At 40.1% G+C, this 26,756-nt stretch overlaps 1 protein-coding gene across 1 annotated transcript; it reads left to right on the forward strand.

The window, feature by feature from the left end:
• The first annotated feature begins 1,689 nt into the window (after positions 1 to 1,689).
• On the forward strand, positions 1,690 to 26,655 carry LOC116980880. Its single transcript, XM_033033497.1, has 10 exons — positions 1,690 to 1,941; positions 3,830 to 3,935; positions 8,599 to 8,751; positions 9,915 to 10,079; positions 13,889 to 13,962; positions 14,228 to 14,425; positions 15,543 to 15,680; positions 20,288 to 20,377; positions 22,694 to 22,837; positions 25,992 to 26,655. The coding sequence occupies exons 1-10, from the start codon at positions 1,690 to 1,692 to the stop codon at positions 26,118 to 26,120; spliced, it is 1,449 nt and encodes a 482-aa protein (XP_032889388.1). The 3' UTR covers positions 26,121 to 26,655.
• Positions 26,656 to 26,756: the final 101 nt, after the last annotated feature.

The raw sequence follows: 26,756 nt of genomic DNA on the forward strand, positions 1-26,756 counted from the left end.
TGCCATATGAAGCCCACAGTTCCATATTTGCTGATTACTCTCTCAATATGGACCTTCAAATATTTATGCATGGGGATTTTTATTTCTGATTTTGCACAATTTTATTGTGCCAATGTCTATATTGTCTCTTTTCATCCTTTTGACCAAAATGCATATTTTCTCAGTTTATTGTATTAAATTCAATTTGGCCTTTGTCTGCCCACTCTGTTGCCTTGTTGTAGTCATTTGGTATAACCTTAACAACCTGTTATATCTCCAAATCTTGTAACTAAAGCACATTTTGAGTTTTTGGTCTGTATTCCAAAATCTCATTCAGACTGGTTCTTGGAAACCATTGTCTCCAAGTGTGAAAATGAAAAACAACTGTTAAACACAACTTGCTGCTTTATGTCTCAAGGATAATCTTTTCTATCCAAGCCGACACAAACCTATCTTCTGTTCCATGAGTCTCATTTTGTTAACCGGTTTTGTTATGCGGCATTTTCTTCAGCACTTCTTGAATTTCCATCTTTGCCAACTCTGTTTGATTACCACATGCCTCTCGCCAAGTGCTCTAAATGACCAGATTGCAGATACTCGGAAAATTCTTACTTATCTTTAAAGACATTTATCATTTTCAATCCTCTTCAAATGCTTTCTTCATGTCTCGGGAAGTTTGGAAGATTATGGCAAGCTTTTGTGCTATGCCACAATCACTTTGCCTAGTAACCTTGATGCAAGCTATTTAGACTTGGTTAAGATAGCCAGCTCTTCTAATACATCTAGCCATCAGTTTTTATGCGATTAAACTTGGACACAACTGAGAAAAATCTATACTGGGAATTAATTAAGTAAACAGAATGCAATAAGTATAAAAAATATACTTTACTATTAATACTTAAAACTTGTTTTACCCATAGTGGAAATTGTGCCCTCCTTTCCCTCCAACTAAAGTAAAATGGAGATAATGGTACTATGGAGATGTAATCCATTGGAAAGTGTTGGAAAATCAGGGAGAAAAGGAAGAAAGACTGGAAAAGGAACAACAGATAGTGTGAAAGAAAGAAAGAAAGAGAAACTAAAAGTCATCCAGGGAAACACTTGTAGAAATAAATGCAATTTGAGAAAAGAAATTAGTGTGAAAGATAATGTGAGATCAATGATATGTAAACATGCTAGAGATTAAATCTTAACTTATTGATAAAGGTATGAAGACATATTATATATTGTATTGCAATTAGAGAGAGAAGATTTTATTGAATTGATTTTTTGATATTAGTTTGATGGCTCTGATAAGAGATTCAGTAAATTTTAATCAATAAATTTCTTAACGTTAATTGAGCAATGTTCTTGATGTGTGATGTTTTAGCCATCTGTGTTGGCGGATGGCAAGATACATAAAGGACTCCGAGTTGAGTGGTCATGCTTCAGAAGTAAATTATTTATTATGAAATGCTTTAGAATGTCCCGAACTGGGGAAATATTCTCTATAAATAAATATTCTCTCTGTTTTTCTTAATGCTAAATTCACTCATGGCAATTTCAGGAATTGAAAGTTCACTGCCACACACAAGTAAAGAAAGGGGGCCAGGAAATGAAACAGCCTTGACATGCAATCATTTATCAATTTCTACACAAGCCAATTGCGAAACAAGTTCAACACCAACAAATGTAGATTGGCAATATAAGTCTTAATCCCAGCAATCGGAAATGGAGCAGGAAGAGCCAGTCATCCAGCAGGAATTAGCAGGCAGAATTACGCTTTACTCCATGACAGGATGCCTTCATTGTCATCATGCAAAGGATCGCTTGAGTAACATGGGGCTCCCATTCTTTGAAGTTAACGTGGTAAAAAATCCTGAGATCCACCAACAGATTGTACATCTCACTGGGCGTCTTACTGTCCCACAAATCTACTTCAACAACATCCACGTTGGAGGAAACGACGATTTTCTGAAGTTGGTAGGTAAAATTGATTACATATTACAGTATGGTAAATTATCATTGCCTATAACTTTATTTGCATGACAAAATGGGGAGGCACTGTGGCGCAGTGGTAGAGTCGTTTCCATTACAGCGCATGACGGGTGCTGACTGTACGGAGTTTGTACGTTCTCCCTGTGAGCCGTGGGTTTCCCCCGGGTGCTCCAGTTTCCTCCCACACTCCAAAGACGCACAGGTCTGTAGGTTAATTGGCTTCAGTAAAATTGTAAATTGTCCCTAGCGTATAGGATAGTGCTAGTGTACGGGTGATCGCTGGTAGGCGTTGAGTCAAAGGGCCGACGGGCCTGTTTCCACGCTGTATCTCTAAAGTCTAAATTCTATAGTCACTATTGAGAGACCCTAGGTAGACAAAAATGCTGGAAAAACTCAGCGGGGGAGGCAGCATCTATGGAGCGAAGGAAATAGGCAACGTTTCGGGTCGAGACCATTGAGAGATCCTATGTCAGATTGTATGGGTATCTTTAAGTAGAGGTCCTGCTCATAAGGATTTAAGAAGGTGGGGATCATCACTGTTATCTGGTAGAATATGCGTTTTGTGCCAGAACCGAATCAAAGACATAGTTTTCTCCCAGGCCAACATCCACTATTGTACTCAGTCACCATATTGTTCATGTGCCTGACGCTATATTTATGGAACAGACAATCTATTCTGAAGTCTGCCATGGGAAGAGGAAATCAATCAAATATTTTTGAAAGGCTCCTTGTAAAGATACAACATTATGTCCGAAGTAGGGTCCCGATCCGAAATGTTACTTATCCATGTGCTCCAGAGAAGCTGCCTGCAAACCTGCATCTGCAGTTCATTTTGTTAACACTTTAATTTACCACTCAAAACAGAGAATTAACATTTAGGATGGTATTAAATCCATCTGTTGTTGCCTTCCAGGAAGAAAAAAAATCTTGGACATAATAGATTACTGGATGTAATTGTCTATAATTTCCATTATTGAAATTAATTGGAGGCCATTGGGTTCTGAAAGTTGTGATTCATTATGCACAGGAATAATTAATTTGTCTTGCAATTCTTTTTTCAAGCAAACAGAATGGTATCAATTTTAACACCTCATTCAACAGACTAGAACAGTTTACCAATGAGTAAGACAATAATATATAGATGCAGGAAATATGAGATATAAACGGCAAATGCAATGAACAAATTATCTGCCCCATGTATTTTGAGGCGAGGAAGAATGAAAGCATTTCAAACAAGGAGTTGTAATCTGCCTGATACCAAACTGGATGTTTAAGAAGGAAATGCAGATGCTGGAAGAATCACAGGTAGATACAAAATGCTAGAGAAACTCAGCGGCTGAGGCAGCATCCATGGAGCGAAGGAATAGGTGATGTTTCGGGTCAAGACCCTTCTTCAGACTGGATGTAGGTTTTCAGGTGAAGGTGCCCCAATAGGGTTTCCTGCTAGCTTAGAAACTCTGAACAGGTCAGCCATCTCCACTGCCACAATAGGGCCAGATGCAAACTAGAAGGATAGCACCTCACATTCCACTGGGCAGCCTACCATATTGTTATATTGGTATTATAATGGTGTGAATATTGAATTTACCAATTTCAGGTAACCTACACACCTGTGATATTTTCTCACTCCCACCAGTCCACCCTGTTTACCTTTTTCACCTCGCCACCACTTGGTTCCCTTTGCCCAACATCTCTCCCTTTTTTGGTTCCACCAGCCTCTTACATACCCCTTGTCTTACTTACCCCTTCTCCCCCTCCTCTGTACACTGGCTATCTCCCCGTTTACTGCAGATTAACACCTTTGATGTATCTCTGCCAGGTGGCCACAGTGCAATAACGTGGTTAAGTAATAAATCACTCCGTTTCTCATCAGTCACAAGAAGAGCTTGACAAGCTGATTGATCTAGTGAAGAATGAGCCTGTGCCACCTGATGCACCTCCAATACCAGCCATTGTTGAAGTGGAGGTGCAGAAAGAAGGTGAGTAAAATGGAACCTATGATGGCAGAAATTAACGTATGATGAAAATTTGTCAGCACTTGGACTGCAGTCACTGGAGTTTCGAAGAATGAGGGGGGACCTCATTGAAACATACAGAATATGAAACATACAGAAGGCTTGGATAGAGGGGATGTGGAGAGGATGTTTCCACTAGTGGTAGAGTCTAGCACTTAGGGTCATAGACACAGAATTAAAGGATGTTCTTAGGGATGAGGAGAAATATCTTTAGTCAGAGGGTGGTGGATCTGTGGAATTCTTTGCCACATAAGGCTGTAGAGGCTGTAGAGGCTGTCAGTGGATATTTTTAAGGCAGAGTTAGATAGGTTTTTGATTAGACAATATGTGCAGGCGTAGGCCATTCGGCCCTTCGAGCCAGCACCGCCATTCAATGTGATCATGGCTGATCATCCACAATCAGTACCCCGTTCCTGCCTTCTCTCCATATCCCTTAACTCTGCTATCCCTAAGAGCTCTATCTTGAAAGCATCCAGAGAACCAGCCTCCACCGTCCTGTTAGGCAGAGAAGTCCACACTCACAACTCTCTGTGTGAAAAAGTTTTTCCTCATCTCCGTTCTAAATGGCTTACCACTTATTCTTAAACTATGGCCCCTGGTTCTGGACTCCCCCAACATTAGGAACATGTTTCCTACCTCTAGCATGTCCAAACCCTTAATAATCTTATATGTTTCAATAGGATCCTCTCTCATCCTTCTAAATTCCAGAGTATACAAGCCCAGCCGCTCCAATCTATCAACATATGACAGTCTTGCCATCCCGGGAATTAACCTCGTGAACCTCCAACTCAGAGGTTATGGGGAGAAAGCAGGAGAATGGGGTTTGGAGGGAGAGATAGATCAGCCATGATTGAATGGCGGAGTAGACTTGATGGACCGAATGGCCTAATTCTAGTTCTATCACTTATGACATGACCTTATGAAGCTGACAGACACGTGCTGGTGACCATTGAAGAACAAATGTAGCAGTCGAATAGGGCACATGACCGTTTCTACCATGGCTTTACTTTTACTGCAGCTTCTGTTGAAAGCTCTAAGTAGAATGTTGAAAGATGACAGTAGGCTATGAATGCTATAGTTATATACAATACGATCTGATACGATAGAACTTTATTCATCCCCGGAGGGAAATTGAACAGTAATAAAACACAAGAGACATGAAATATAAAATTAAAGTGATGAGTGGGTAGGATTGGATATGTACGACAGATGGCACAATGGGCTAAGTGTTCGGCTGGCAACCGGAAGGTAGCCGGTTCGAATCCCGCTTGGAGTGCATACTGTCGTTGTGTCCTTGGGCAAGACACTTCACCCACCTTTGCCTGTGTGTGAATGTGTGTGAATGTGTGTGAGTGATTGGTGGTGGTCGGAGGGGCCGTAGGCGCAGAATGGCAGCCACGCTTCCGTCAGTCTGCCCCAGGGCAGCTGTGGCTACAGAAGTAGCTTACCACCACCGAGTGTGACTGAGGAGTGAATGAATAATGCGATGTAAAGCGCCTTGAGTATTAGAAAGGCGCTATATAAATCTCATCCATTATTATTATTATTACAAAGATTGGTGAGGGGGATTGGGGGGGTTGAGTCAGTCTACCCCATGACCGAAGGGGGGAGGAGTTGTACAATTCGATAGCCACAGGGAAAAAGGATCTCCTGTGGCATTCTGTACTGCATTTTGCTGGAACCAGTCTGAAGGTGCTCCTCAGGTTGACCAGTGTGTCATAGAGGAGGTGAGCTGTGTTGTCCAAGATGCTCCATTTTTTTGTGGAGATTCCTCCCAGAAGTGTCATTGTAGACACCTGCAAATTGGATGATACTATTTGCAAAAGTATAAAACACACTTTTGAAATAGCTGTTGTATTGGAAGCGTAATGAAAGTACAAGGCAAATGCATGACAATTATTCGGTCTGTCTTTGATTGGACCAAGTGTTATATATGTGACGCATATTATTAGAAGTACGACATTGTAGTGTTGCCTTAAACGGGTCAAGCATGTTTCAAAATGGACTGTTACGGTACAGGGTGTGCTCAGCTGCGTTCTCCTACTTTGCCAAGTGAATGCAGTGTGGAATTTTCCTGTCCTACAGCTCCCGAACATGAAACCTAATGTGTTTCTTTTGTTCAAGCATAGGATGCAAGCATTGCTGGAAAAACCAGAAATGCAACATCGCTGCAGGCTATGAGCTGCCTTACAGCTCCAGCAGCGCAGGGTTGTCTGCCCTCCGATGTCGGTTGCATAGAGTTTGTACATTCTCACTGTGGAGTTTGCACCTTCTTCCTGTGACCGTATGGGTTTCCTTGGGGTACTCCAGTTTTGTCCCACATCCCAAAGATGTGCGGATTTGTAGGTTAATTGGCCTTTGTAAATTGTCCCAGTATGTAGGGAGTGTGTGTGAAAATGAGATAACATGGAATTAGGGTGAACAGGTGATCATTCGATTGTCGGCTTCGACTCGATGGGCTGAAGGGCCTGTTTCCATGCTGTATCTCTAAAGCTAAAATTAAAACATCTGTAGAGACAAGTACAACGTTATCATTTCTAATTCACCAAAATATTGGCCTGAAAGTCTAACTGTTTCTTTAAGTCGTGTTTGTATGAAGCATAGATAATATGTTTAATTTCGTGGGTTTGCAACAGACTCTCCCGTTCCGCACAAATCTCAAAGACATGTAGGTCGATAGATTAATTGACTTCTGCAAATTGCCCCTTGTAGGTGGCTGGTGGGAAAATCATGGTTTCTTTGTGTGCATGAACAGGATTCAAGGAAATTATTGGGGGAATTGGGGCAAAGGCCTATGTTATTAAGAAATGTGAGAAATATAAATATTTAAAAAATATATGGCTTGGTCATGGATAGACACAAAATGCTGGCGTAACTCAGCAGACCAGGCAGCATCTCTGGAGAAGAGGAATAGGTGACATTTCCAGTTGAGACCCTTCTTCAGCCTCTTCAGGGTCTGAAGAAGGGTCTTGACCCAAAATGTCACACATTCCTATTCTCCAAAGGGGCTGACTGACCCGCTGAGTTACTCCAGCATTTTGTGACAAACATCTGCAGTTCCTTCGTATACACTATGTATTGGCCATGCCATTGGGCTCAAATTTCTCTCTTTCTCCCTGAACCACTGCAATGCACTTGTTGATGGAACTCCCTCTATGTTTTTAAGTTGATCTCCAGGTTTCTGAAGCCATTGAGGAACTACAAGATATTTCTAGGTCAGGATGCTTAAAGGGAGAACTGGAGGTGGCGCTGTTCATAGCATCTACTGCTGCAGCTGAAGACTGCTTGCAATCTCCTCTCTTACCTCTCTCACTAAACTGGGATGGATCCCATCGGGTCCTGGGGATTTATTTAACTTAATGCTCTTCAAGACCCACAACACGATGTCCTTGATTTCAAACTTCCTAACATACTAGTTTTGCTCGCACTGATCTCACTGTCCTCCATGTCCCTCTCCTTGGTTGTGGTTTGGCTGTTGATGCAGCTCTGAGAGGGTGTGAGCTGATGGAGGAGGAAATTAATGTTTAGAAAACAAATGGGGTGGAAATCAAGTATATAGTTTAGTGTATCATGACGTTGAACTTTTGGCGAATACTTGGAGAGGTACTTTCAAATGAGGAGAATTTCAATACATTTCTGATGTGCCTGGTAGATAGTGGAAAGTCTTTGGAGAGTCAGGATTCCCAGCAAATGACCTGTTTTTGTAGCCACAGAGTTTATATGGCTTGTACATTTAACCTTCTGGTAAAGAGTGATTCTAACTTTGTTGATAGCAAGCAACATTATGATGGTAATGCAATTGAATATCAAGTGAAGTTGAATGTCAGAGGGTGAAATGTGTACACTTAGTTTTCCCAGAGGCCCTGAGTGTAACATCAGTTAATCACAAATTATTATTTCAGGTCAAGATTTTGATGGCTATAAAATATCATTTATTTGTGCTGACTTAAAACTCCTTTGCTTCAGAATGTAAAATGTTGTCAGTACCCACCAGTAAAGGGTTGCACAGCACCGTAGCTGGTAAAGCTGCTGCCTCACAGCACCAGTGACCCTGGTTCGACCCTGACCTCAGGTGTTGTCAGTGTGGAGTTTGCACCTTCTTCCTGTGACCGTATGGGTTTCCTTGGGGTACTCCAGTTTTGTCCCACATCCCAAAGATGTGCGGATTTGTAGGTTAATTGGCCTTTGTAAATTGTCCCAGTATGTAGGGAGTGTGTGCGAAAATGAGATAACATGGAATTAGGGTGAACAGGTGATCATTCGATTGTCGGCTTCGACTCGATGGGCTGAAGGGCCTGTTTCCATGCTGTATCTCTAAAGCTAAAATTAAAACATCTGTAGAGACAAGTACAACGTTATCATTTCTAATTCACCAAAATATTGGCCTGAAAGTCTACCTGTTTCTTTAAGTCGTGTTTGTATGAAGCATAGATAATATGTTTAATTTCGTTCTTAAAGAGCTAGCAATGCATAGTCAGTGTGACCTCTTTCAAAGGAATAGCAGATGTTATAGAATGCAAATAGGTGCTCTGATCATGACCATAGAAGTGTAGAATGCACATTATATAGTAAAATCTTAGTGTATCCACTGTTAAAAATTAACAAGCTCTTATGATTTACTTCACAGAACCAGAGGGTAAAGTAGATGAATATGCAGACCTAATCATGGACTTCAAGGAAAGTGGTATGATCGGCAGCAACTGGATATGTCTCAAAACGTACCATAACACCTTTACAGGGAAAAAATTAGTGAATTGGCTGGTTGACAATAAAAACGTTGGTGAGTCCGTTAATCTCTTAATGAAATCTCTCCTGCATCTCGTGAGTTGAAAACACTCAGAACCATCACCTCCCCTCCTGTGATTTGCTTGCAGTAGTTCGATCTGAGCTGTGATAACATTAGATGCTCCAGGAAGTTGCTTCTCACACATTCAATGTATCCCTGTGTCATTGTCATTGTTTTTACTGTGGCCTTTAATTAAAAGTGACCGCAAAGTAAGAAATTGGTATGTTTGTACCAAACATGCCAGATTAATGGTCACCATATCTAACTATCCCTGCACTTTAAATGCAAAAGGCAGTAGAACCAATGTTTCATTTAGAGATATTGCATGGAAATAGGTCATTGGTCCCACCGAGTCCCTGCTGACCATTGATCACCTGCTCAGACTAGTTTTATGTTATTCCACTTTCGCATTATTTAAGGCCATTTTTATACATTTGGTTTCACCATGTAGAAATTACAGCTGTATTTATACATAGTTGAGCGTGCCTTTTATATGCTGAAGAGAAAACTGAAGGGGACTAGTCCCCAAAACAAGCATAATGTAAAGATAGCTGCAGTACAGGCCTGGCAGAGCATCACCAGAGAAGACACCCAGCAACTAGTGATGTCCCTAAATCACAGACTTCAAGCATTCATTGCAAGCAATGGATATGCAACAAATTACTAAACATGACTACTTTCATTTACATGGCATTGCCGTGTCCCAAACATTATGGTGCCCTGAAATGGGGGAACTATGTATAAACATTCTGTAATTTCTACATGGTGAAACCAAAATATTTTAAAATGGTAGAATGAAGAAGGGCCTCAACCCGAAACGTCGCCTATTCCTTCTCTCCATAGATGCTGCCTCACCCGCTGAGTTTCTCCAGCATTTTGTATCTACCTTCGATTTTACCAGTATTTGCAGTTTTTTCTTAAACATGTATAAAAATGGCCTTTATTAAAATCTGACAATGTGCACTTTAACCACATGATCTTATCTGACTTCAGAACTGCTTTGTCTTACATCAGAGAGAGTAAGAGGAACATTTGAACAACTTTTAAACAACATTTCTAAAATAACCTGAATAGTTACAGTCTGTGCTGTTTTGACAATGGGACATTTCTATAAGAAACACATATCTATTTATCCTTTTATCTATATTTTAATGTAGACAAATCCACTGCAATTGAATTGGGAAAAGATTTGACAAATAGAAAGTTTTTAAATCCCTTGGCTGTCAAAGAATTTGAAGACAGCAATGCTCTGTACAGATTGGTAGAGCATGACTCAGCTGCTTCATTAACCTTGAAAAATGAAACACAATATACGTCTTCTGGTAGGTAATGTTTTATCTCCTTTCTTCTCATGTTCAGAAGATGTTCACCAGCAAATTGTAGAACTGAAATGGTTAACATTTAATATACTTTGGTTTCTAACTGTAGTAAATGTGAACAACATTTTCCGCATTCTCTAATCATTAAAACAAATCTCTATTATTGCATCTTTGGCAGGTACATGGATAGGAAAGGTTTAGAGGGAATGTAATAACAAGATGCTGGTTTATAGAAAACAAAGACAAAAGGAAGGTCAGGCAGCATCCCTGGAGAACATGGATAGAAAGTCTGAAGAAGGGTTCTGACCTAAAACGTCGCCGTTCTATGTTATCCAGGGATACTGCCTGACATAACCATATAACCATATAACAATTACAGCACGGAAACAGGCCATCTCGACCCTTCTAGTCCGTGCCGAACACGTATTCTCCCCTAGTCCCATACACCTGCATTCAGACCATAACCCTCCATTCCTTTCCCGTCCATATAACTATCCAATTTATTTTTAAATGATAAAAACGAACCTGCCTCCACCACCTTCACTGGAAGCTCATTCCACACAGCCACCACTCTCTGAGTAAAGAAGTTCCCCCTCATGTTACCCCTAAACTTCTGTCCCTTAATTCTCAAGTCATGTCCCCTTGTTTGAATCTTCCCTACTCTCAGTGGGAAAAGCTTATCCACGTCAACTCTGTCTATCCCTCTCATCATTTTAAAGACCTCTATCAAGTCCCCCCTTAACCTTCTGCGCTCCAAAGAATAAAGCCCTAACTTGTTCAACCTTTCTCTGTAACTTAGTTGCTGAAACCCAGGCAACATTCTAGTAAATCTCCTCTGTACTCTCTCTATTTTGTTGACATCCTTCCTATAATTAGGCGACCAAAATTGTACACCATACTCCAAAATTGGCCTCACCAATGCCTTCTACAATTTTAACATTACATCCCAACTTCTATACTCAATGCTCTGATTTATAAAGGCCAGCACACCAAAAGCTTTCTTTACCACCCTATCTACATGAGATTCCACTTTGAGGGAACTGTGCACAGTTATTCCCAGATCCCTCTGTTCACCTGCATTCTTCAATTCCCTACCATTTACCATGTACGTCCTATTTTGATTTGTCCTGTCAAGATGTAGCACCTCACACTTATCAGCATTAAACTCCATCTGCCATCTTTCAGCCCACTCTCCAACCGGCATAAATCTCTCTGTAGACTTTGAAAATCTACTTCATTAATGGAGTCTATCAATCAATCAATCAATTATCCACAACCCCACCTATCTTAGTATCATCTGCATACTTACTAATCCAATTTACCACACCATCATCCAGATCATTGATGTACATGACAAACAACAGTGGACCCAACACAGATCCCTGTGGCACCCCACTAGTCACTGGCCTCCAACCTGACAAACAACCATCCACCATTACTCTCTGGCATCTCCCATTCAGCCACTGTTGAATCCATCTTGCTACCTCACCATTAATACCCAACCATTGAACCTTCTTAACCAACCTTCCGTGAGGAACCTTGTCAAAGGCCTTACTGAAGTCCATATATACAACATCCACTGCTTTACCCTCATCAATTTCCCGAGTAACCTCTTCAAAAAATTCAAGAAGATTAGTCAAACATGACCTTCCAGGCACAAATCCATGTTGACTGTTCCTAATCAGACCCTGTTTATCCAGATGCTTATATATATTATCTCTAAGTATCCTTTCCATTAATTTGCCCACCACTGACGTCAAACTAACAGGTCTATAATTGCTAGGTTTACTCTTAGACCCCTTTTTAAACAATGGAACAACATGCGCAGTACGCCAATCCTCCGGCACTATTCCCGTTTCTAATGACATTTGAAATATTTCTGTCATAGCCCCTGCTATTTCTACACTAACTTCCCTCAATGTCCTAGGGAATATCCTGTCCGGACCTGGAGACTTATCCACTTTTATATTTCTCAAAAGTGTCAGTACTTCCTCTTCTTTGATCCTCATAGTTTCCATAGCTACTCTACTTGTTTCCCTTACCTCACATAATTCAATATCCTTCTCCTTGGTGAATACCGAAGAAAATAAATTGTTCAATATCTCCCCCATCTCTTTTGGCTCTGCAGATAGCTGTCCACTCTGACTCTCTAATGGACCAACTTTATCCCTCGTTATCCTTTTGCTATTAATATAGCTGTAGAAACCCTTTGGATTTACTTTCACCTTACTTGCCAAAGCAACCTCATATCTTCTTTTAGCTTTTCTAATTTCTTTCTTAAGATTCTTTTTACATTCTTTATACTCCTCAAGCACCTCATTTACTCCATGCTGCCTATAATTATTGTAGATCTCTCTCTTTTTCCGAACCAAGTGTCTAATTTCCCTTGAAAACCATGGCTCTTTCCAATTTTTACTATTTCCTTTCAACCTAACAGGGACATAAAGATTCTGTACTCTTAAAATTTCACCTTTAAATGTCCTCCATTTCTCTTCCACATCTTTCCCATAAAACAAACTGTCCCAATTTACTCCTTTTAAATCCTTTCGCATCTCCTCAAAGTTAGCCTTTCTCCAATCAAAAATTTCAACCCTAGGTCCAGTTCTGACCCTACCCATAATTATATTGAAACTAATGGTATTGTGATCACTGGTCCCGAACTGTTCCCCAACACATACCTCTGCCACCTGACCCGTCTCATTTCCTAACAGGAGGTCCAGCACCGCCCCTTCTCTAGTAGGTACTTCTATGTATTGCTGCAAAAAACTATCCTGCACACATTTTACAAACTCCAACCCATCCAGCCCATTACAGAATGTGTTTCCCAGTCTATGTGTGGAAAGTTGAAATCTCCCACAATCACTACCTTGTGCTTACTACTAATATCTGCAATCTCCTTACATATTTGCTCTTCCAATTCTCACTCCCCATTTGGCGGTCTATAATACACCCCTATAAGTGTTGCTACCCCTTTCCCATTTCTCAGTTCCACCCAAATAGCCTCCCTAGACGAGCCCTCTAATCTATCCTGCCAAAGCACTGCTGTAATATCTTCCCTGATAAGCAATGCAACACCTCCACCTCTTGCCCCTCCAATTCTATCACACCTGAAGCAATGAAATCCTGGAATATTTAGTTTCCAATCACAGCCCTCCTGCAACCATGTTTCACTGATCGCCACAACATCAGACTTCCAGGTGTCAATCCAGGCTCTAAGTTCATCCACCTTTCTTACAATGTTCCTAGCATTAAAATATACATACATACTGAATTACTCCAGCATTTTGCATCTTTCTAATGTTTGGAGGGATATGGGCCAAACAGAGCCAGATGGGGCAAGCACAGAATGAGGTATCTTGGGTGTCATGGACTAGTGGAGCTGAAGGTCCTGTTTCCATGATGTATGTCTCTATAGTAATGTGTTTCGCTAGAGATTTAATTGATCGAAATATGCCACCAAGTCACGAGAAGTGATATTGAGGCAGGTGAAGGAGAGTTGGGTTTCCAAGAACGCTCTAAAGGAAAATAGAATTAGAATTGCAGAGAGGTTCAGATTGTGAAACTCAAAATATGAGGACTTTGCAAATTGGTGGGTGAAGAATAATCAGAATGACCAAAAGTATTATCTGCCGAAGTGTAGAAATCTCAGTAGGTCAATGACTGGAAACGATAACAAAGGTATAAGGAATGGAGATTATGGAACATCAGTGTAGGAAGACCAACATTTTAAAAGCAGGCATTGCTGGAAGAAGTACTCAGATTCTCATGTTTGCTTTTAATAGTAACTTGCTGAATAATCTGTTACACTTCAGCTTCTAGACATTCTGCAATCATGAAAGATTTAATTGTGAAGTTGTTCTCAGAACACGTTACACCAGATGGCAAGGTTAGTCTATGTTTCTTTATTAGAAAAACAACTATTATTTGCTAACCACTTAATTTAAAAAATATTTATATTTAAAACATCAACCTCTGTTAATCAAAAGAGTTAAATATTTGCTTAAATGATATCGCTTCAATATACTTGTGATTAACTTTTCGATACCTTTAGCCTATTTGGTTTGATTACAGAAGTAATTGCCAAACAAAAGTTTATTTGATGCACACATGGTGAAAGTTCTAATTAACTATTCAATCTTTCTTTATTGTAGATAGTAGATTATAAATCCATGGGTGCAAATCCAGTGTTTGATGAATATTGCCAACATGCAACACATCTGCAGCTTCTAGACATCGGTAGTCTCAGTAGGAATGAGAAACTAGCATTATTCATCAACGTGTACAATACTTTGGTCATTCATGGAAATATCAAGAAAGGACCACCAAAAAATGCATGGCAAAGATACAGAGTAAGATGGCAAACTTGCAATTGTTAATTCTCATGACAACTTGAACATAGATGATTCTCCTAACATACAGAGCATGTTTCCTAAAATGGGGTCACTTGGGAGCAATGGTCAAAAAATGTACCAAGTGATATAAAAATGAAAAATGGAAGAAATGTTCAGCAGGTCAGACAGCACCTGTGGAAAGAGAAATAGTTACAATTTCAAGTTGAAGACCCTCCTTCTGACTGGGGAAAATAAAACAGATTAATTTAAAATTCCCAGTTAAGAGCCAAATGATATGTTCTTTACCTACACATTCAGGTTAATATTTGCTTAGTTTATATATTTAAAACATTATATCCAGAGGTGGCCTGTCAAGTCTGGGCCTACTACTTTAAAGCCTAATACCTAAAGCTTCAGGTGGCACAGTGGAGCAACGGTGGAGTTCCTGCCATACAGCGCCAGAGTCCCAGATTCGATCCTGACTGCAGGTGTCGTGTATACAGAGTTTGTATGTTCTCCCTATGACCTCGTGGGTTTTCTCTGGGTGCTCCAGATTCCTTCCATATCCCAAAGTCATGCAGGTTTGTAGGTTAATCGGCTTCTGTAAATTGTCCCTAGAGTGTAGGAATGATACTAGCATATGGATGATCTTGCCAGCATGGGCTCAGTGTGGTGTAGAGCCTGTTTCCATGCTACATCTCGAAACTAAACTAAACTCTCTCATTTGCTTTTTACCTGCATTGTCTGTAATTTTGTTCTTCACAATTTCCCAATTTTCTTTTGAAGGTTATGACTGAAACTTTATTTAACAGCCTGGTGCAGTTATAGCTGGTGCAGTTGAAATCTTAACCATTCATTGCACCAAAGATACCTCCAGTTCTTTTTGCTAATAGTGCTGAATTTGTTAGGTTATCAAAATAATAGCCCATTTACCCCATCTAATTTAGCCATGATTTTAAACACTTCTTTCAAATCTCCTCTCTCCCTCTCTGCTCCAAACATCCCAATGATGTTTAACAGATCAAACGCTCTATTGAAAGAAACGTTATCATTTATTTTGAGCAATTGGCGTAATTAGATAATTATATATTTGATTAAATAAATGTCCTCTGAAATCCATTTTGTCCCATTTAAGTTTTTTAGTTCTATAAGTTACGAGATTGGTGGAAACATCTTTTCACTGAATGATATTCAACATGGTGTACTTCGTGGAAATCGAAAAAGTCCCCCTCAGATCATGAAACCATTCGCAAATGATGATCCACGTCTTAAGGTAGCTATGTGGAGGAAGGAACTGCAGATGCTGGTTTAAACTGAAGATAGACATAAAATGCTGGAGTAACTCAGAATGAAAGATATGCAAAAAGTAACAGTGATAAAGGAATCAGGCCATTGTTAGCTGTTTGCTAGGCGGGAACTGGAACCTGGTGCTATTTGGGTGGGGGAGGGATGGAGGGAGAGGGAGTGCAGGTGTTACTTGAAGTTAGATAAATCATACCATAAGCTGCCCAAGCGAAATATTAGATGCTGTTCCTTTCTCACCATTACTTTTTGCATATCTTTCATCATTTGTTCTATATCTCTCTCTACATCACTGTCTATACCTCATCACCCATTCCTTCTCTCCAGAGATGCTTCCTGTCCCGCTGAATTACTCCAGCCATTTTGTGTCTATCTTGGGTAGCTATTACTGTTTGAGTATATAGCTAAATTTATATAGTTTAATACTATGACTAAAATCCTTAACATAATTATAGTAGTTATTCCAGCTCTTTTGGGGAGTGTCTTTTCTTTAATTGCAAACTACTGGTCCTTGTTTTGTTTTCTCCAACCCTCAATCTTATAAGACAGTTTGGATATTCCTGAGAAGATACATTATGTTTTTACTTAGCCGGGATTGCAACTACTCATAAAATCATAACAGAAAAGTTCACACTAAAAGTGAGAACAAAATCCAGCAATCCAACAATGCTTTGCAATATATACATCAAATTTCTAAACAAAGCATCTGGTAATGGCAGTGGTGCTTGAACTGTTAGGCTGATCACATTTTCCAATTATGAGCAACTAAATATTTGAAACAGTAAAGGGTCACACAACTTATTTAAAAAGTTGAGCTATAAAAAAATGTCAAGCTTATTTTGCCCTTGAAGATAAATTTGCATGGAATCTGGAATAATTTAATGTTTCTGAACCTTCCATTTTCCTCACATTTTCAAATGTATTGAGGCATGCGTAAATAGACTTCTTCTATTCCACCTTTGAAAGGATTTGCAGACAAAGCAGATCAATTCTTAATGATTTGGTCTCCATTTATCGACTTCTTACAAGCATATGGTGCAACATAACCGTAGAAATGAACTGTTTCAGGATCGGGTGAAGGGTGGTCAAGAATAATCTTATATTACTAAATCTCTGATCTTGACCGCTTTTGGCCGACTGTGCTGCGATTTCCGAGAACGCCGCCACCTACGGCCGTCATTTTTGGCCACCTCGCTCAGAGCCACCCTCCGCCGTATGAGTGTGGAGGATTTTTTCCGTCGATGTAAAATGAGAGAGATATTAATGTTTTCACAAAATTCCCCATTCTCTCTGCTGCCCCCACTGGCGGCAGGAGGAGGGACTATAAAACCAGGAAGTGTCGTGCCTCGCTCAGTCTCTGCCAGACACAGGAAGCGAGAGGGTCTGGCAGAGACTGAGCTGCGAATAACATTGAACACACGTCTACTCCACGGTGAGTCCCCTCGATACGGCTGTAAAGCGGCTGCAGCCCTTTTAAAAAAGTTTGTGTTCACAAAATGAATTTTGGTTGTCGGGTGTCTGCATCCCAATTGTTTGCCTCGCCTTTTTTTAACAAGTTTGTGTTCACAAAATGAATTTTGGTTGTCGGGTGTCTACCATATAACAATTACAGCACGGAAACAGGCCATCTCGACCCTTCTAGTCCGTGCCGAACACGTATTCTCCCCTAGTCCCATATACCTGCGCTCAGACCATAACCCTCCATTCCTTTCCCGTCCATATAACTATCCAATTTATTTTTAAATGATAAAAACGAACCTGCCTCCACCACCTTCCCTGGAAGTTCATTCCACACAGCCACCACTCTCTGAGTCTGCAGCCCAATTGTTTGCCTCGCCTTTTTTTTAACAAGTTTGTGTTCACAAAATGAATTTTGGTTGTCGGGTGTCTGCAGCCCAATTGTTTGCCTCGCCTTTTTTGACAAGTTTGTGTTCACAAAATGAATTTTGGTTGTCGGGTGGCTGCAGCCCAATTGTTTGCCTTGGCTTGGCTTTTAAAATTGTTACAACAGTTGGATGCCTGCTCAAGCATCCATACGGCCCACACTGTCTATACTCGCCCTCTGGAAACCAGTACCTTCAGCCCGCAACACCCATACTAGCACAACAGACAGCCGCCCCCCCCCCCCCACCCCACTGGTGAGCAGTATTGGAATTGGTGGAGAGGTGGAATATTGCGTTGGTGACCAGCCCTCCCGTGTGATGCTGGGACCCAACGGGTCCCACTTAGTCTAGTAAATAGCTATGTCTCCTTCAGTCCCCTGTTTTCTACCACCTCTTTTTCTCTCTCTATTTTCTCTCTTTTCTTCTTTCCTTCACCTCACTGTTCGATATCACGCACTTCTCTATTTTTCTACTATTCTCTTTCTTTTCTTCCATTTACTGCTAAAAAAAAAGAAGTTGTACATAAAATGTAACATGTCAATATATATTAGGTATCTACAAGGTACCACATTATTGTACTTACTTCTAATAAAATTAAAATAAAAATTAAATAAAAAAAGAAAGGATTTGTTTGAACATTAACTTAAAATCACATCAATAATTGATCAATTATTTAAGTTAATTGCAGTGTTTTGAAAATGCAAAGTTTCACAATTTAGGTACAGTGGCAGCACACTGGTTGGCTCTGTGGCCTAGTGATAGAACTGCTATCTTACAGTGCTAGGACCAGATTCGATCCTGACTACTGGTGCTTTCTGTACGGAGTTTGTACATTCTCACCGTGAGCATGTGGGTTTTCTCCAGGTGCTCCAGTTTCCTCCTACACTCTAAAGAGGCACAATTTTGTAGGTTAATTGGTTTTGGTACAAATTGTAAATTGTGCTGAGTGTGTAGGATAGTGTTAGTGTACGGGGTGTTTGCTGGTCGGCACGGACTCGGTGGGCCGAAGGGCCTGTTTCCACGCTGTATCTCTTAAAGTCTAAAGGTAAGCAAAAACCTCAATCACATTACTGTTTAAAATCCCCCAATAAAATCAACATCAGTAGTTTGAGGTAAATGTATAAGAATGCAATTGTTTGAAATTTCATCCCATATAAACTGACATGGTTCCAACATTTAAAATAAGACATAAAACCAAGAATTGCTGGATATACTCAATCAAGTTAGGTAATACCTGAAGAGAGAGAAGTAAAGTTATTGTAGTGACATATTTGACATCGTCTCAAGGATTTAGTCCTTGATAATCACTTTAATTGATGACCGTGAATCAGAAGGTAATTTATACGCACCCACGAGCTCTCCACGAGACATTCAATGCCGTCGAAAGATAAATCTTCAAAAAACAGTCTCGTGATTAATAGTTTCTTTATTGTATATAGTACAAACAGTAAGATAATTCATAAAAGCTTCTTCATGGTCATGCTCGTGCATGGTCAAAAACCATGTCTCTTCCCCAATCTTCTTTGAACTAAATTAAACTAAAAACCTTGGGAGTCTACGCCAGAATCCCAGCTGCAAAATGCCACCCACATAATTACAGGCAGATAAAATTTAACGGTTACTGGTTATAGTTATAACGTACTGAGTTAAGCTAAATGGCTACTACAGTTACCTTTTCAGACTGATGATTTTTTTAAATCCGAACTGCAAAAAGTTAGAGATGTAATGGGGATTAAACAAATCTCGTTTGAGTAAAGTGGGGAGGAGAAAGAAAGGTTACAATGCAAGATCAGTGATATAGCTGAAACCAGTAAAGTTTAAGTGACAAATGAATTGATGGTGCAAGGTAGAAGTGCTTGGTAATGGAACAAGTAAAGAAACAGCTGGAGCTGCATTTGATAACAAAAGCAACACCAAATGCTGCTCTCCAGTAAAAAAAGGTTATGAACTGAAATTGTAGAGCTCAGTCCTTGAATCTGGATTGCTGTTTAATTGAAAGCCAAGTTGTTGCGTCTCAGGATCCCATTGAATTCCATTAGAATAAACTAGAAGGCTGAGAGGTCAAGAGCCCTAAACATACCTTACAAGTGAGCTAATGATCTATCTCAATGTTATTTACTGTGCTTGCTATTCACGATGGAGGCTCCTCTCCACTGAGGTTATGAAAAGCAGATCGATCAATTGCTTTGTGCAACACATTCACTCAGTCCTAAAGCACGAATGACTCTGAGGTTCCAATTGCTTGTCATTTTAATCATCCAGACACAGCCAACTGCAGATGCTGGAATCATGAGCCAAACACAAAGTGCCAGAGGCACTCAGCAAGTCACACAGCATCTGGGGAAGGGGAATGGATAGATGATGTTGAGTCGCCTCTTCAGACCCAGTCTACAGAGGAGATTCAACCCAAAATATTGCCCGTCCATTCCCTCCCCAGAAGCTGCCTGATACACTGAGTTCCTCCAGCAATTTGTATTTTGCACGTAAATCATCAGTTCAGTTCTTGCCTCCACTCCCCCTACTGTTAATAGTATAACTATGATATATATAGTATTACTATATAAATAGTAATATTCTACTATTATATTAGTATAATACTGATACTAAAAGTAGTAGTATTTTTACAATCTATTACTTAAAAATAGTAGATATTTCATTTACTATTTGAAATGTAACTACAACTTTATTTTTTCAGACATCACTGGATGACGTGGAACCACGTATTCATTTTGCTTTGAACTTTGGAGCCGCAAGCAGCCCTCCAATTAAGGCCTACGCTGCTGAGGTTTGTTAAACCATGTTTGGAAGTTTTCACTTTCTGCTGCCATCTTCTCATGCATTTTATTTTGTGCGGGATTTTTAAATCTCACAAAATACTGCTGTTTCCAACAACCTGTGTTTTCTTTGACTGCAAACTTTTTGTAGCTTGATAATATCTAAAATTTTATGTTTAACATTCCACTTGCTGGCCATAATTGACAAGTCAATGCAAACTAACGGCCCAACAAAAGATATCAGATCCCCTGGCTAACTTGAACTGGTTAGTCGTACCTAATTCAAAAATCAGTTAGAAAATGAGTCATCGTAGTAATGTTAAAAATAATTTAAAGATTGGTAAACATTGTTTAAGAACATTCAGGCTGCACTTAAAGTAAAAGAATGTGAGATTTGCCCAAATTTTCCTACTAATTTCACCAGCTGATTTTAGCCTGGGTGCACTCCAAATAACCTTTGGATCCACAATGTATTGATAGGCAAGGGCTGCCAAGACTATTGTATGACTACTTTTGGGCAGAATGGTGGAGCAATGATAGAGTTGCTGCCTAACACTGCCAGAGATCCGTGTTGAATCCAGACAATGGGTGCCGCGTGTACGGAGTTTGTACGTTCTCCCCGTGACCTCGTGGGTTTTCCTCGGGTGCTCCAGTTTCCTCCCGCACTCCAAAGCCATAAAGGTTTGTTGGTTAATTGGCTTCGGTAAAAATTGTAAATTGTCCCCAGTGTATTGGATAGTTGCAGTGTATGGGGATCGCTGGTCGATGTGGACTCGGTGGGCCGAAGGGCCTGTTTCCGTGCTGTACCTCTAAGCTAAGCTAAGACACCCATAGAGGTTGCATATTCCCAGATATCAACTGAAGATAAAATCCTCAGCTGTTTTCTTCACCATAGTTAAATAAACATGGGCTTCTGACGGACTATGGGTGCATATGAAATAGTGGCCATTATGGGTAAGGATCAAAAGATCATGAGATAGATAGTAGAATTAGGCCATTCGGCCCATCAAGTCTACTCTGCCATTTAATCATGGCTGATCTATCTCTCCCTCCTAACCCCATTCTCTTGCCTTCTCCCCATAACCTCTGACACCCGTACTAATCAAGAATCAATCTATCTGTGCCTTAAATATATCCACTGACTTTGCCTCCACAGCCTTCTGCGGCAAAGAATTCCACAGATTCACACCCTTTGACTAAAGAAATTCCTCATCTACTTCCTAAAAAAATGTATTTTAATTCTGAGCCAACGACCTCTAGTTCTAGACTCTCCCACCAGTGGAAACATCCTCTCTGCATCCACTCTATCCATGCCTTTCACTATTCTGCATGTTTCAATGAGGGTAAGGCCTTAAAGGAGTTCTGGATCCTGGATGATTTATATGCATTTATAGGATGGCTGCTATTTTAAAGACAGTTAGCTACTAGTGTAATTCCGGTCCAAATCTCACCCCGTTATTCTGGTTCAGTAAAACACCGAGTCAAGCCCTGGATCAACTAACTTTATTTTCCGAACACAAACACACTACCTATACGATACCTAACCAACACTGTGGGTCCTATCCTTGTCTCTACTTGTCCAAGCCCTTCAGCCTCGTGCGAATAGACACCTCCAGATGGTCAGCACGGTCCCGAGTGCTACCCCAGAAGATCTACACACTCTCATGTGCTCTCCCCTCTTGTATACTATATTGGACCATTGGCATGAAATACATAGGGGGGGGGGGGGGGGAGGGGGCAACTCCTACTAGCCAGTCATAAATTAAGATCATACAATACATTAATTGACAGTTCCCTAACCCAATCACAGAATATCCCATAACATTGTTTCTACAGAAAGTTCTTAATGGAAAACAGTTCCCTTAAGTAAATACACATTTTATCAGATAATGTAAACAATTTGGGCAAGGCCCCTCTCCTTGACCAATCACAAATAGCAGTGCAAAGCCCATGCAACATAGTTAACAACAGTATTATAACCCATCATTCCCCAACCAATCCTGATCATGCATTTTCAGCAGGACCCAGCTCCTTCTGCAAAACCCTCACACATATTATCAATTAAAGGACATCTGGACATCACCCTGTACTCAACTTCCTACCAGGCCACAGACATTCTAGACCCATGATCCTCATGGTCTTTGCAGCCTTTGCGAAAAGATGCCAAGCAGGTTTTGCAAAGGCAGAAATCCTCCATTTTGTCAGGCACCTAAAATGTCCAATATTATCACTAGGTGATCCATGATAGTCAAATCAAGGTTGCAAATTTGAATTAAAGTGAAATGCAGATGACATATAACTTGTCATGCTTTAATCTCCAATTGCAGGACATTGACAAGCAGCTAAACATTTCAGCCAGAGATTTTCTTGATTCTGCTGATGGTTGCCAAGTTGATGTGGCGAAAAAGGAAGTTGGTCTCAGTATAATTTTCAAACGATACAAGGTGGACTTTGGCGGAACAGATGAAAAGGTAAAGAAATGTTCATGTTAACCTCTACTTCTGTTGAATACAAGTGAAAAATATGATCACAAAGTTACAGGAGCAGAATTAGTCTACTCCGCCATGGCTGATCTATCTTTCCCTCTCAACCCCATTTTCCTGCCTTTTCCCCATTATCCCTGACATCTATACAAATAAAGAATCTGTCAATCTCTGCCTTAAAAATATCTATTGACTTAGACTCCACAGCCTTCTGTGGCAATGAATTCCACAGATTCACCTCCCTCTGACTAATGAAATTCCTCCTTATCTCCTTTCCAAAGGTACCTCCTTTTATTCTGAGGCTATGGCCTCTGGTCCCAGACTTTCTCCATTAGTGAAACCATCCTCTCCACATCTACTACACACCCACAATAAAGTATGAGAACATTTAAAGCTTCGTAATTTACGAATATTTTAGCTGTGCCATTTAATGTTCCAAAAATTAAGGCAGATCCTTTTATGAAAATGTAATTACATTTCATTGTTTTACCTATGGAAACTTCTTAATCATATGTCAATGTGACTATTAGTTGCAGTTACATTAAAAGTAATACAATTAGAAAACATTAGGTTCATATTAGAATAATATGTCTCAACCTATTCTCCACTTGGCAAATGGGTGCAAGCCCCAATAAGACTTGACACTATCACAGACAAGGCAACCCCATTTAATTGGCATCCAATCCACCACCATGAATATTTCATTGCTTTCACCACCAGTGCAGCATGAGTGTAATGTGCACCATATACAAATTGACTGTTCTGAACACATGCCAATAAAGATAAGAGAGCAGCAGGGCAAAAGGATCAGACATCATTGCCATTTTCTCCTCCAAGTTAGGCGTTATATTTACTTAGAAATAAATCACTATACATTTACTGCCACCACTTTTTAAATTAGATTATCAAAGTTAATTAGATAGGGCAATGAATGATGGACTTGGCAATGCTGGCCACATTCTGAAAAATACATTTAAAAAGGACTTGCCTGTGCATTGATCTGGATTTAATCTTAAATAATTAAAGTGGTTTTCAAAATTGTTTTGTAATTTTTCAACAGCTTGGAATGGGCCAATTGTCAAAAATAACATGGTAGTGCAAATTGTCATTAAATCACTTAGTGCTTTGATAGTTTCTTTTTAAGGACCCAAGGATTAATTGTTAATGACACCAAACTTAGATTTAAAGCTTTTGTGTACTTGATAGTGAGGAGGTAATATTGATTTCTCTAACTTCAAGTAACCCCTGCATTCCCTCTCTCTCTCCGTCCATCGCCCACCCTAGTCATTCTACTGGTTTCGCTGTTTCACTCGTTAGTTTTACTCGCTTCGCCTTCTCCACAGCTAGCAATGGACCATTGTGGGCTCTATTTTTCATTGATCATCTTTGCTGGCTGATTTGTCCATTTGGATACCTCCAATCATTTGTATTTTGTACTTCTTCATATCTTTAGCGTCCCTCTCCCATGACTCCCAATCTGAGGGTCTTGACCCGAAACGCCACCTATTCCTTTTCTCCCGAGATGCTGCCTGACCCGCTGAGTTACTCCAGCATTTTGTGTCTATCTTTAGTATATACCAGCATCTGCAGTTCCTTCCTATACAGAATGATATTGAGCAACTTGCAAGCTGGGTGAGGCAATGGTAGATGAAATTAAATCTTGATAAATGTGAGGTGATACATTTTGGCAGGTATAAAAAGAGTTGGGCATATACCATGAACAATAGGTTCTTAGGGAATATTGAGGAACAAAGGGACCTTGGTGTACAAAGCAGCATAGATAGAAAGGGTGTTGAAGGAGGCATAGGGAATGCTAGTCTTTATTAGCTCTGGCATAAACTATAAGGGAGGATAGACACAAAACGCTGGAGTAACTCAGAGGGACTGGCAGCATCTCTGAAGAAAAGGAATGGGTAACGTTTTGGGTCGAGACAGGGTCTCCAGAAGAAGGCAAAACCTTCAGAAGAGGGGTCTCGACCCGAAACGTCACCCATTCCTTCTCTCCAGTGATGCTGCTTGCCCTGCTGAGTTACTCCAGCATTTTGTGTCTATCTTCGGTTTAAACCAGCATCTGCAGTTCCTTCCCACACTTACTATAAGGGACCGGTCATGATACAACTGTATAAAACAAGGGTTAAATCACAACTGGAATATTGCATGCAGTTCAGGTAATGACACTACAGGAAGAATATGATTTGGTTGGGGAGATTGCAGAGAGATTCACCACGATGTTGGCTGGGATAAAATGTTTCATTTATGAATAGAGATTGGCAGGTTGTGCTTGTTTTCCTTGGGTGTTGAAAAGGCATGTGCTGGAGGTGCCTCTCTATGGGAGGCATGGATAGGATAGTGAGAGACTTTTCTCATGGCAGAGATCACCATAAGACCAGAGGACAAAGATTTATGGAGAGGAATCACAATTTTAGAGGGGGCGGGAAGAAAAGAAAAATTACATCACTGATAACATAAATTACCTGGTCATTATCCTCATTTGCAAGAATTGCTTGTATGTGATCAGGCACTATAACAAATAATAATTCTCACGAAGAAAAAATGATTATTTCTCTAAGATTTTGTCACCTCTATTCATTGTTACTATTGCACTTGATATTATTCATGAAATTGAGACATTATTTATTTGAAATTTACTTTTCACACAGGGAGTTGTGAGTCTGTGGAATTCTCATTTTATGTTTAACATTCCACTTGCTGGCCATAATTGACTGGAGGCTGGGTCTCTGGATACTTTAAAGAGAGAGCTAGATAGGGCTCTTAAAGATAGTGGAGTCATGGGATATGGGGAGAAGGCAGGAACGGGTACTGATTGGGGATGATCAGCCATGATCACATTGAATGGCGGTGCTGGCCTGAAGGGCCGAATGGCCTACTCCTGCACACATTGTTTATTGTAGGTGGGAACCATTTCTAATTCTGCTTTTAGCTCATCACTGAGCTAACTCAAGTTGGAGACTTTCCTTTAGAGGGAAGGTTGTCTATTTATTTCCACTGATGCTACCTGACTTGCTGTGTTCCTCCAGCACTTTGTTCTTGAGCACTTTGGCTCGAAGGGCCGAATAGCCTACTCCTGTACCTATTGTCTATTGTTTATTGAAACCATGTACCATTTTGCTCCTCCATACAGGTCCTGAAATGGGTGTCTGACCATCTATCAGATTCAACAAAGAAGAAAGCACTGACGGAACTCCTTGACCAAGGAAAAGCCAGAATTATTTATCTTCCATTTGACTGGTCAACGAATGCTAAAGACTAATTGTGGGTGGCTTTGGAAACCATTAGTGCCATTGTATTAAGATCTTCTGCTCTTCCCACACTAGGTGATGTTATTGTTGTCGTGGCATGGTGTTACACATTTACGAATCAAATATGGTTGTAGCAGAATGTTTGGGATAAATATCTGGAAGCACCTTAGTATTCATTGCAGTTTATTACAAAACGTTGTTTTGTCATAAAACAATGGTATGACATTTTGCAGAATCAATCTTTCCAAAAACAGTCCACGTTATCAGAATAACTGGAAAGAACAATTGCTTTGATTTTTTTTTCCCTTTCTTTGACCAAATCAGCATGGGATATGAACTTAGATGTGAGCTAATTCACCCTGATGTTTTTCAGACTGGTATTACCATACCTCTCATTATTCTTTATGATGAGAATGATGATGAATTGTCTGCTAATATGACCATACCGAGCACTCATGATTGCTTGTCAGCTAGCAAAGGTTGTATGGATTTAAGTATTGTCTTTCTACAGGCTTGCATTCTGAGCTTCAATAAAGTAAGTGCAAAACAATCTATTTGGGTTATTTTACTCCAGTTATATTGGATGTTATTTTCTTTATTCATATTTCAGAACCATCACAACAAAGGTCAACATGTATTGCCTATTC

The sequence above is a fragment of the Amblyraja radiata genome, chromosome 14, assembly GCF_010909765.2.
Source record: "Amblyraja radiata isolate CabotCenter1 chromosome 14, sAmbRad1.1.pri, whole genome shotgun sequence".
NCBI classification, from domain to species: domain Eukaryota; kingdom Metazoa; phylum Chordata; class Chondrichthyes; order Rajiformes; family Rajidae; genus Amblyraja; species Amblyraja radiata.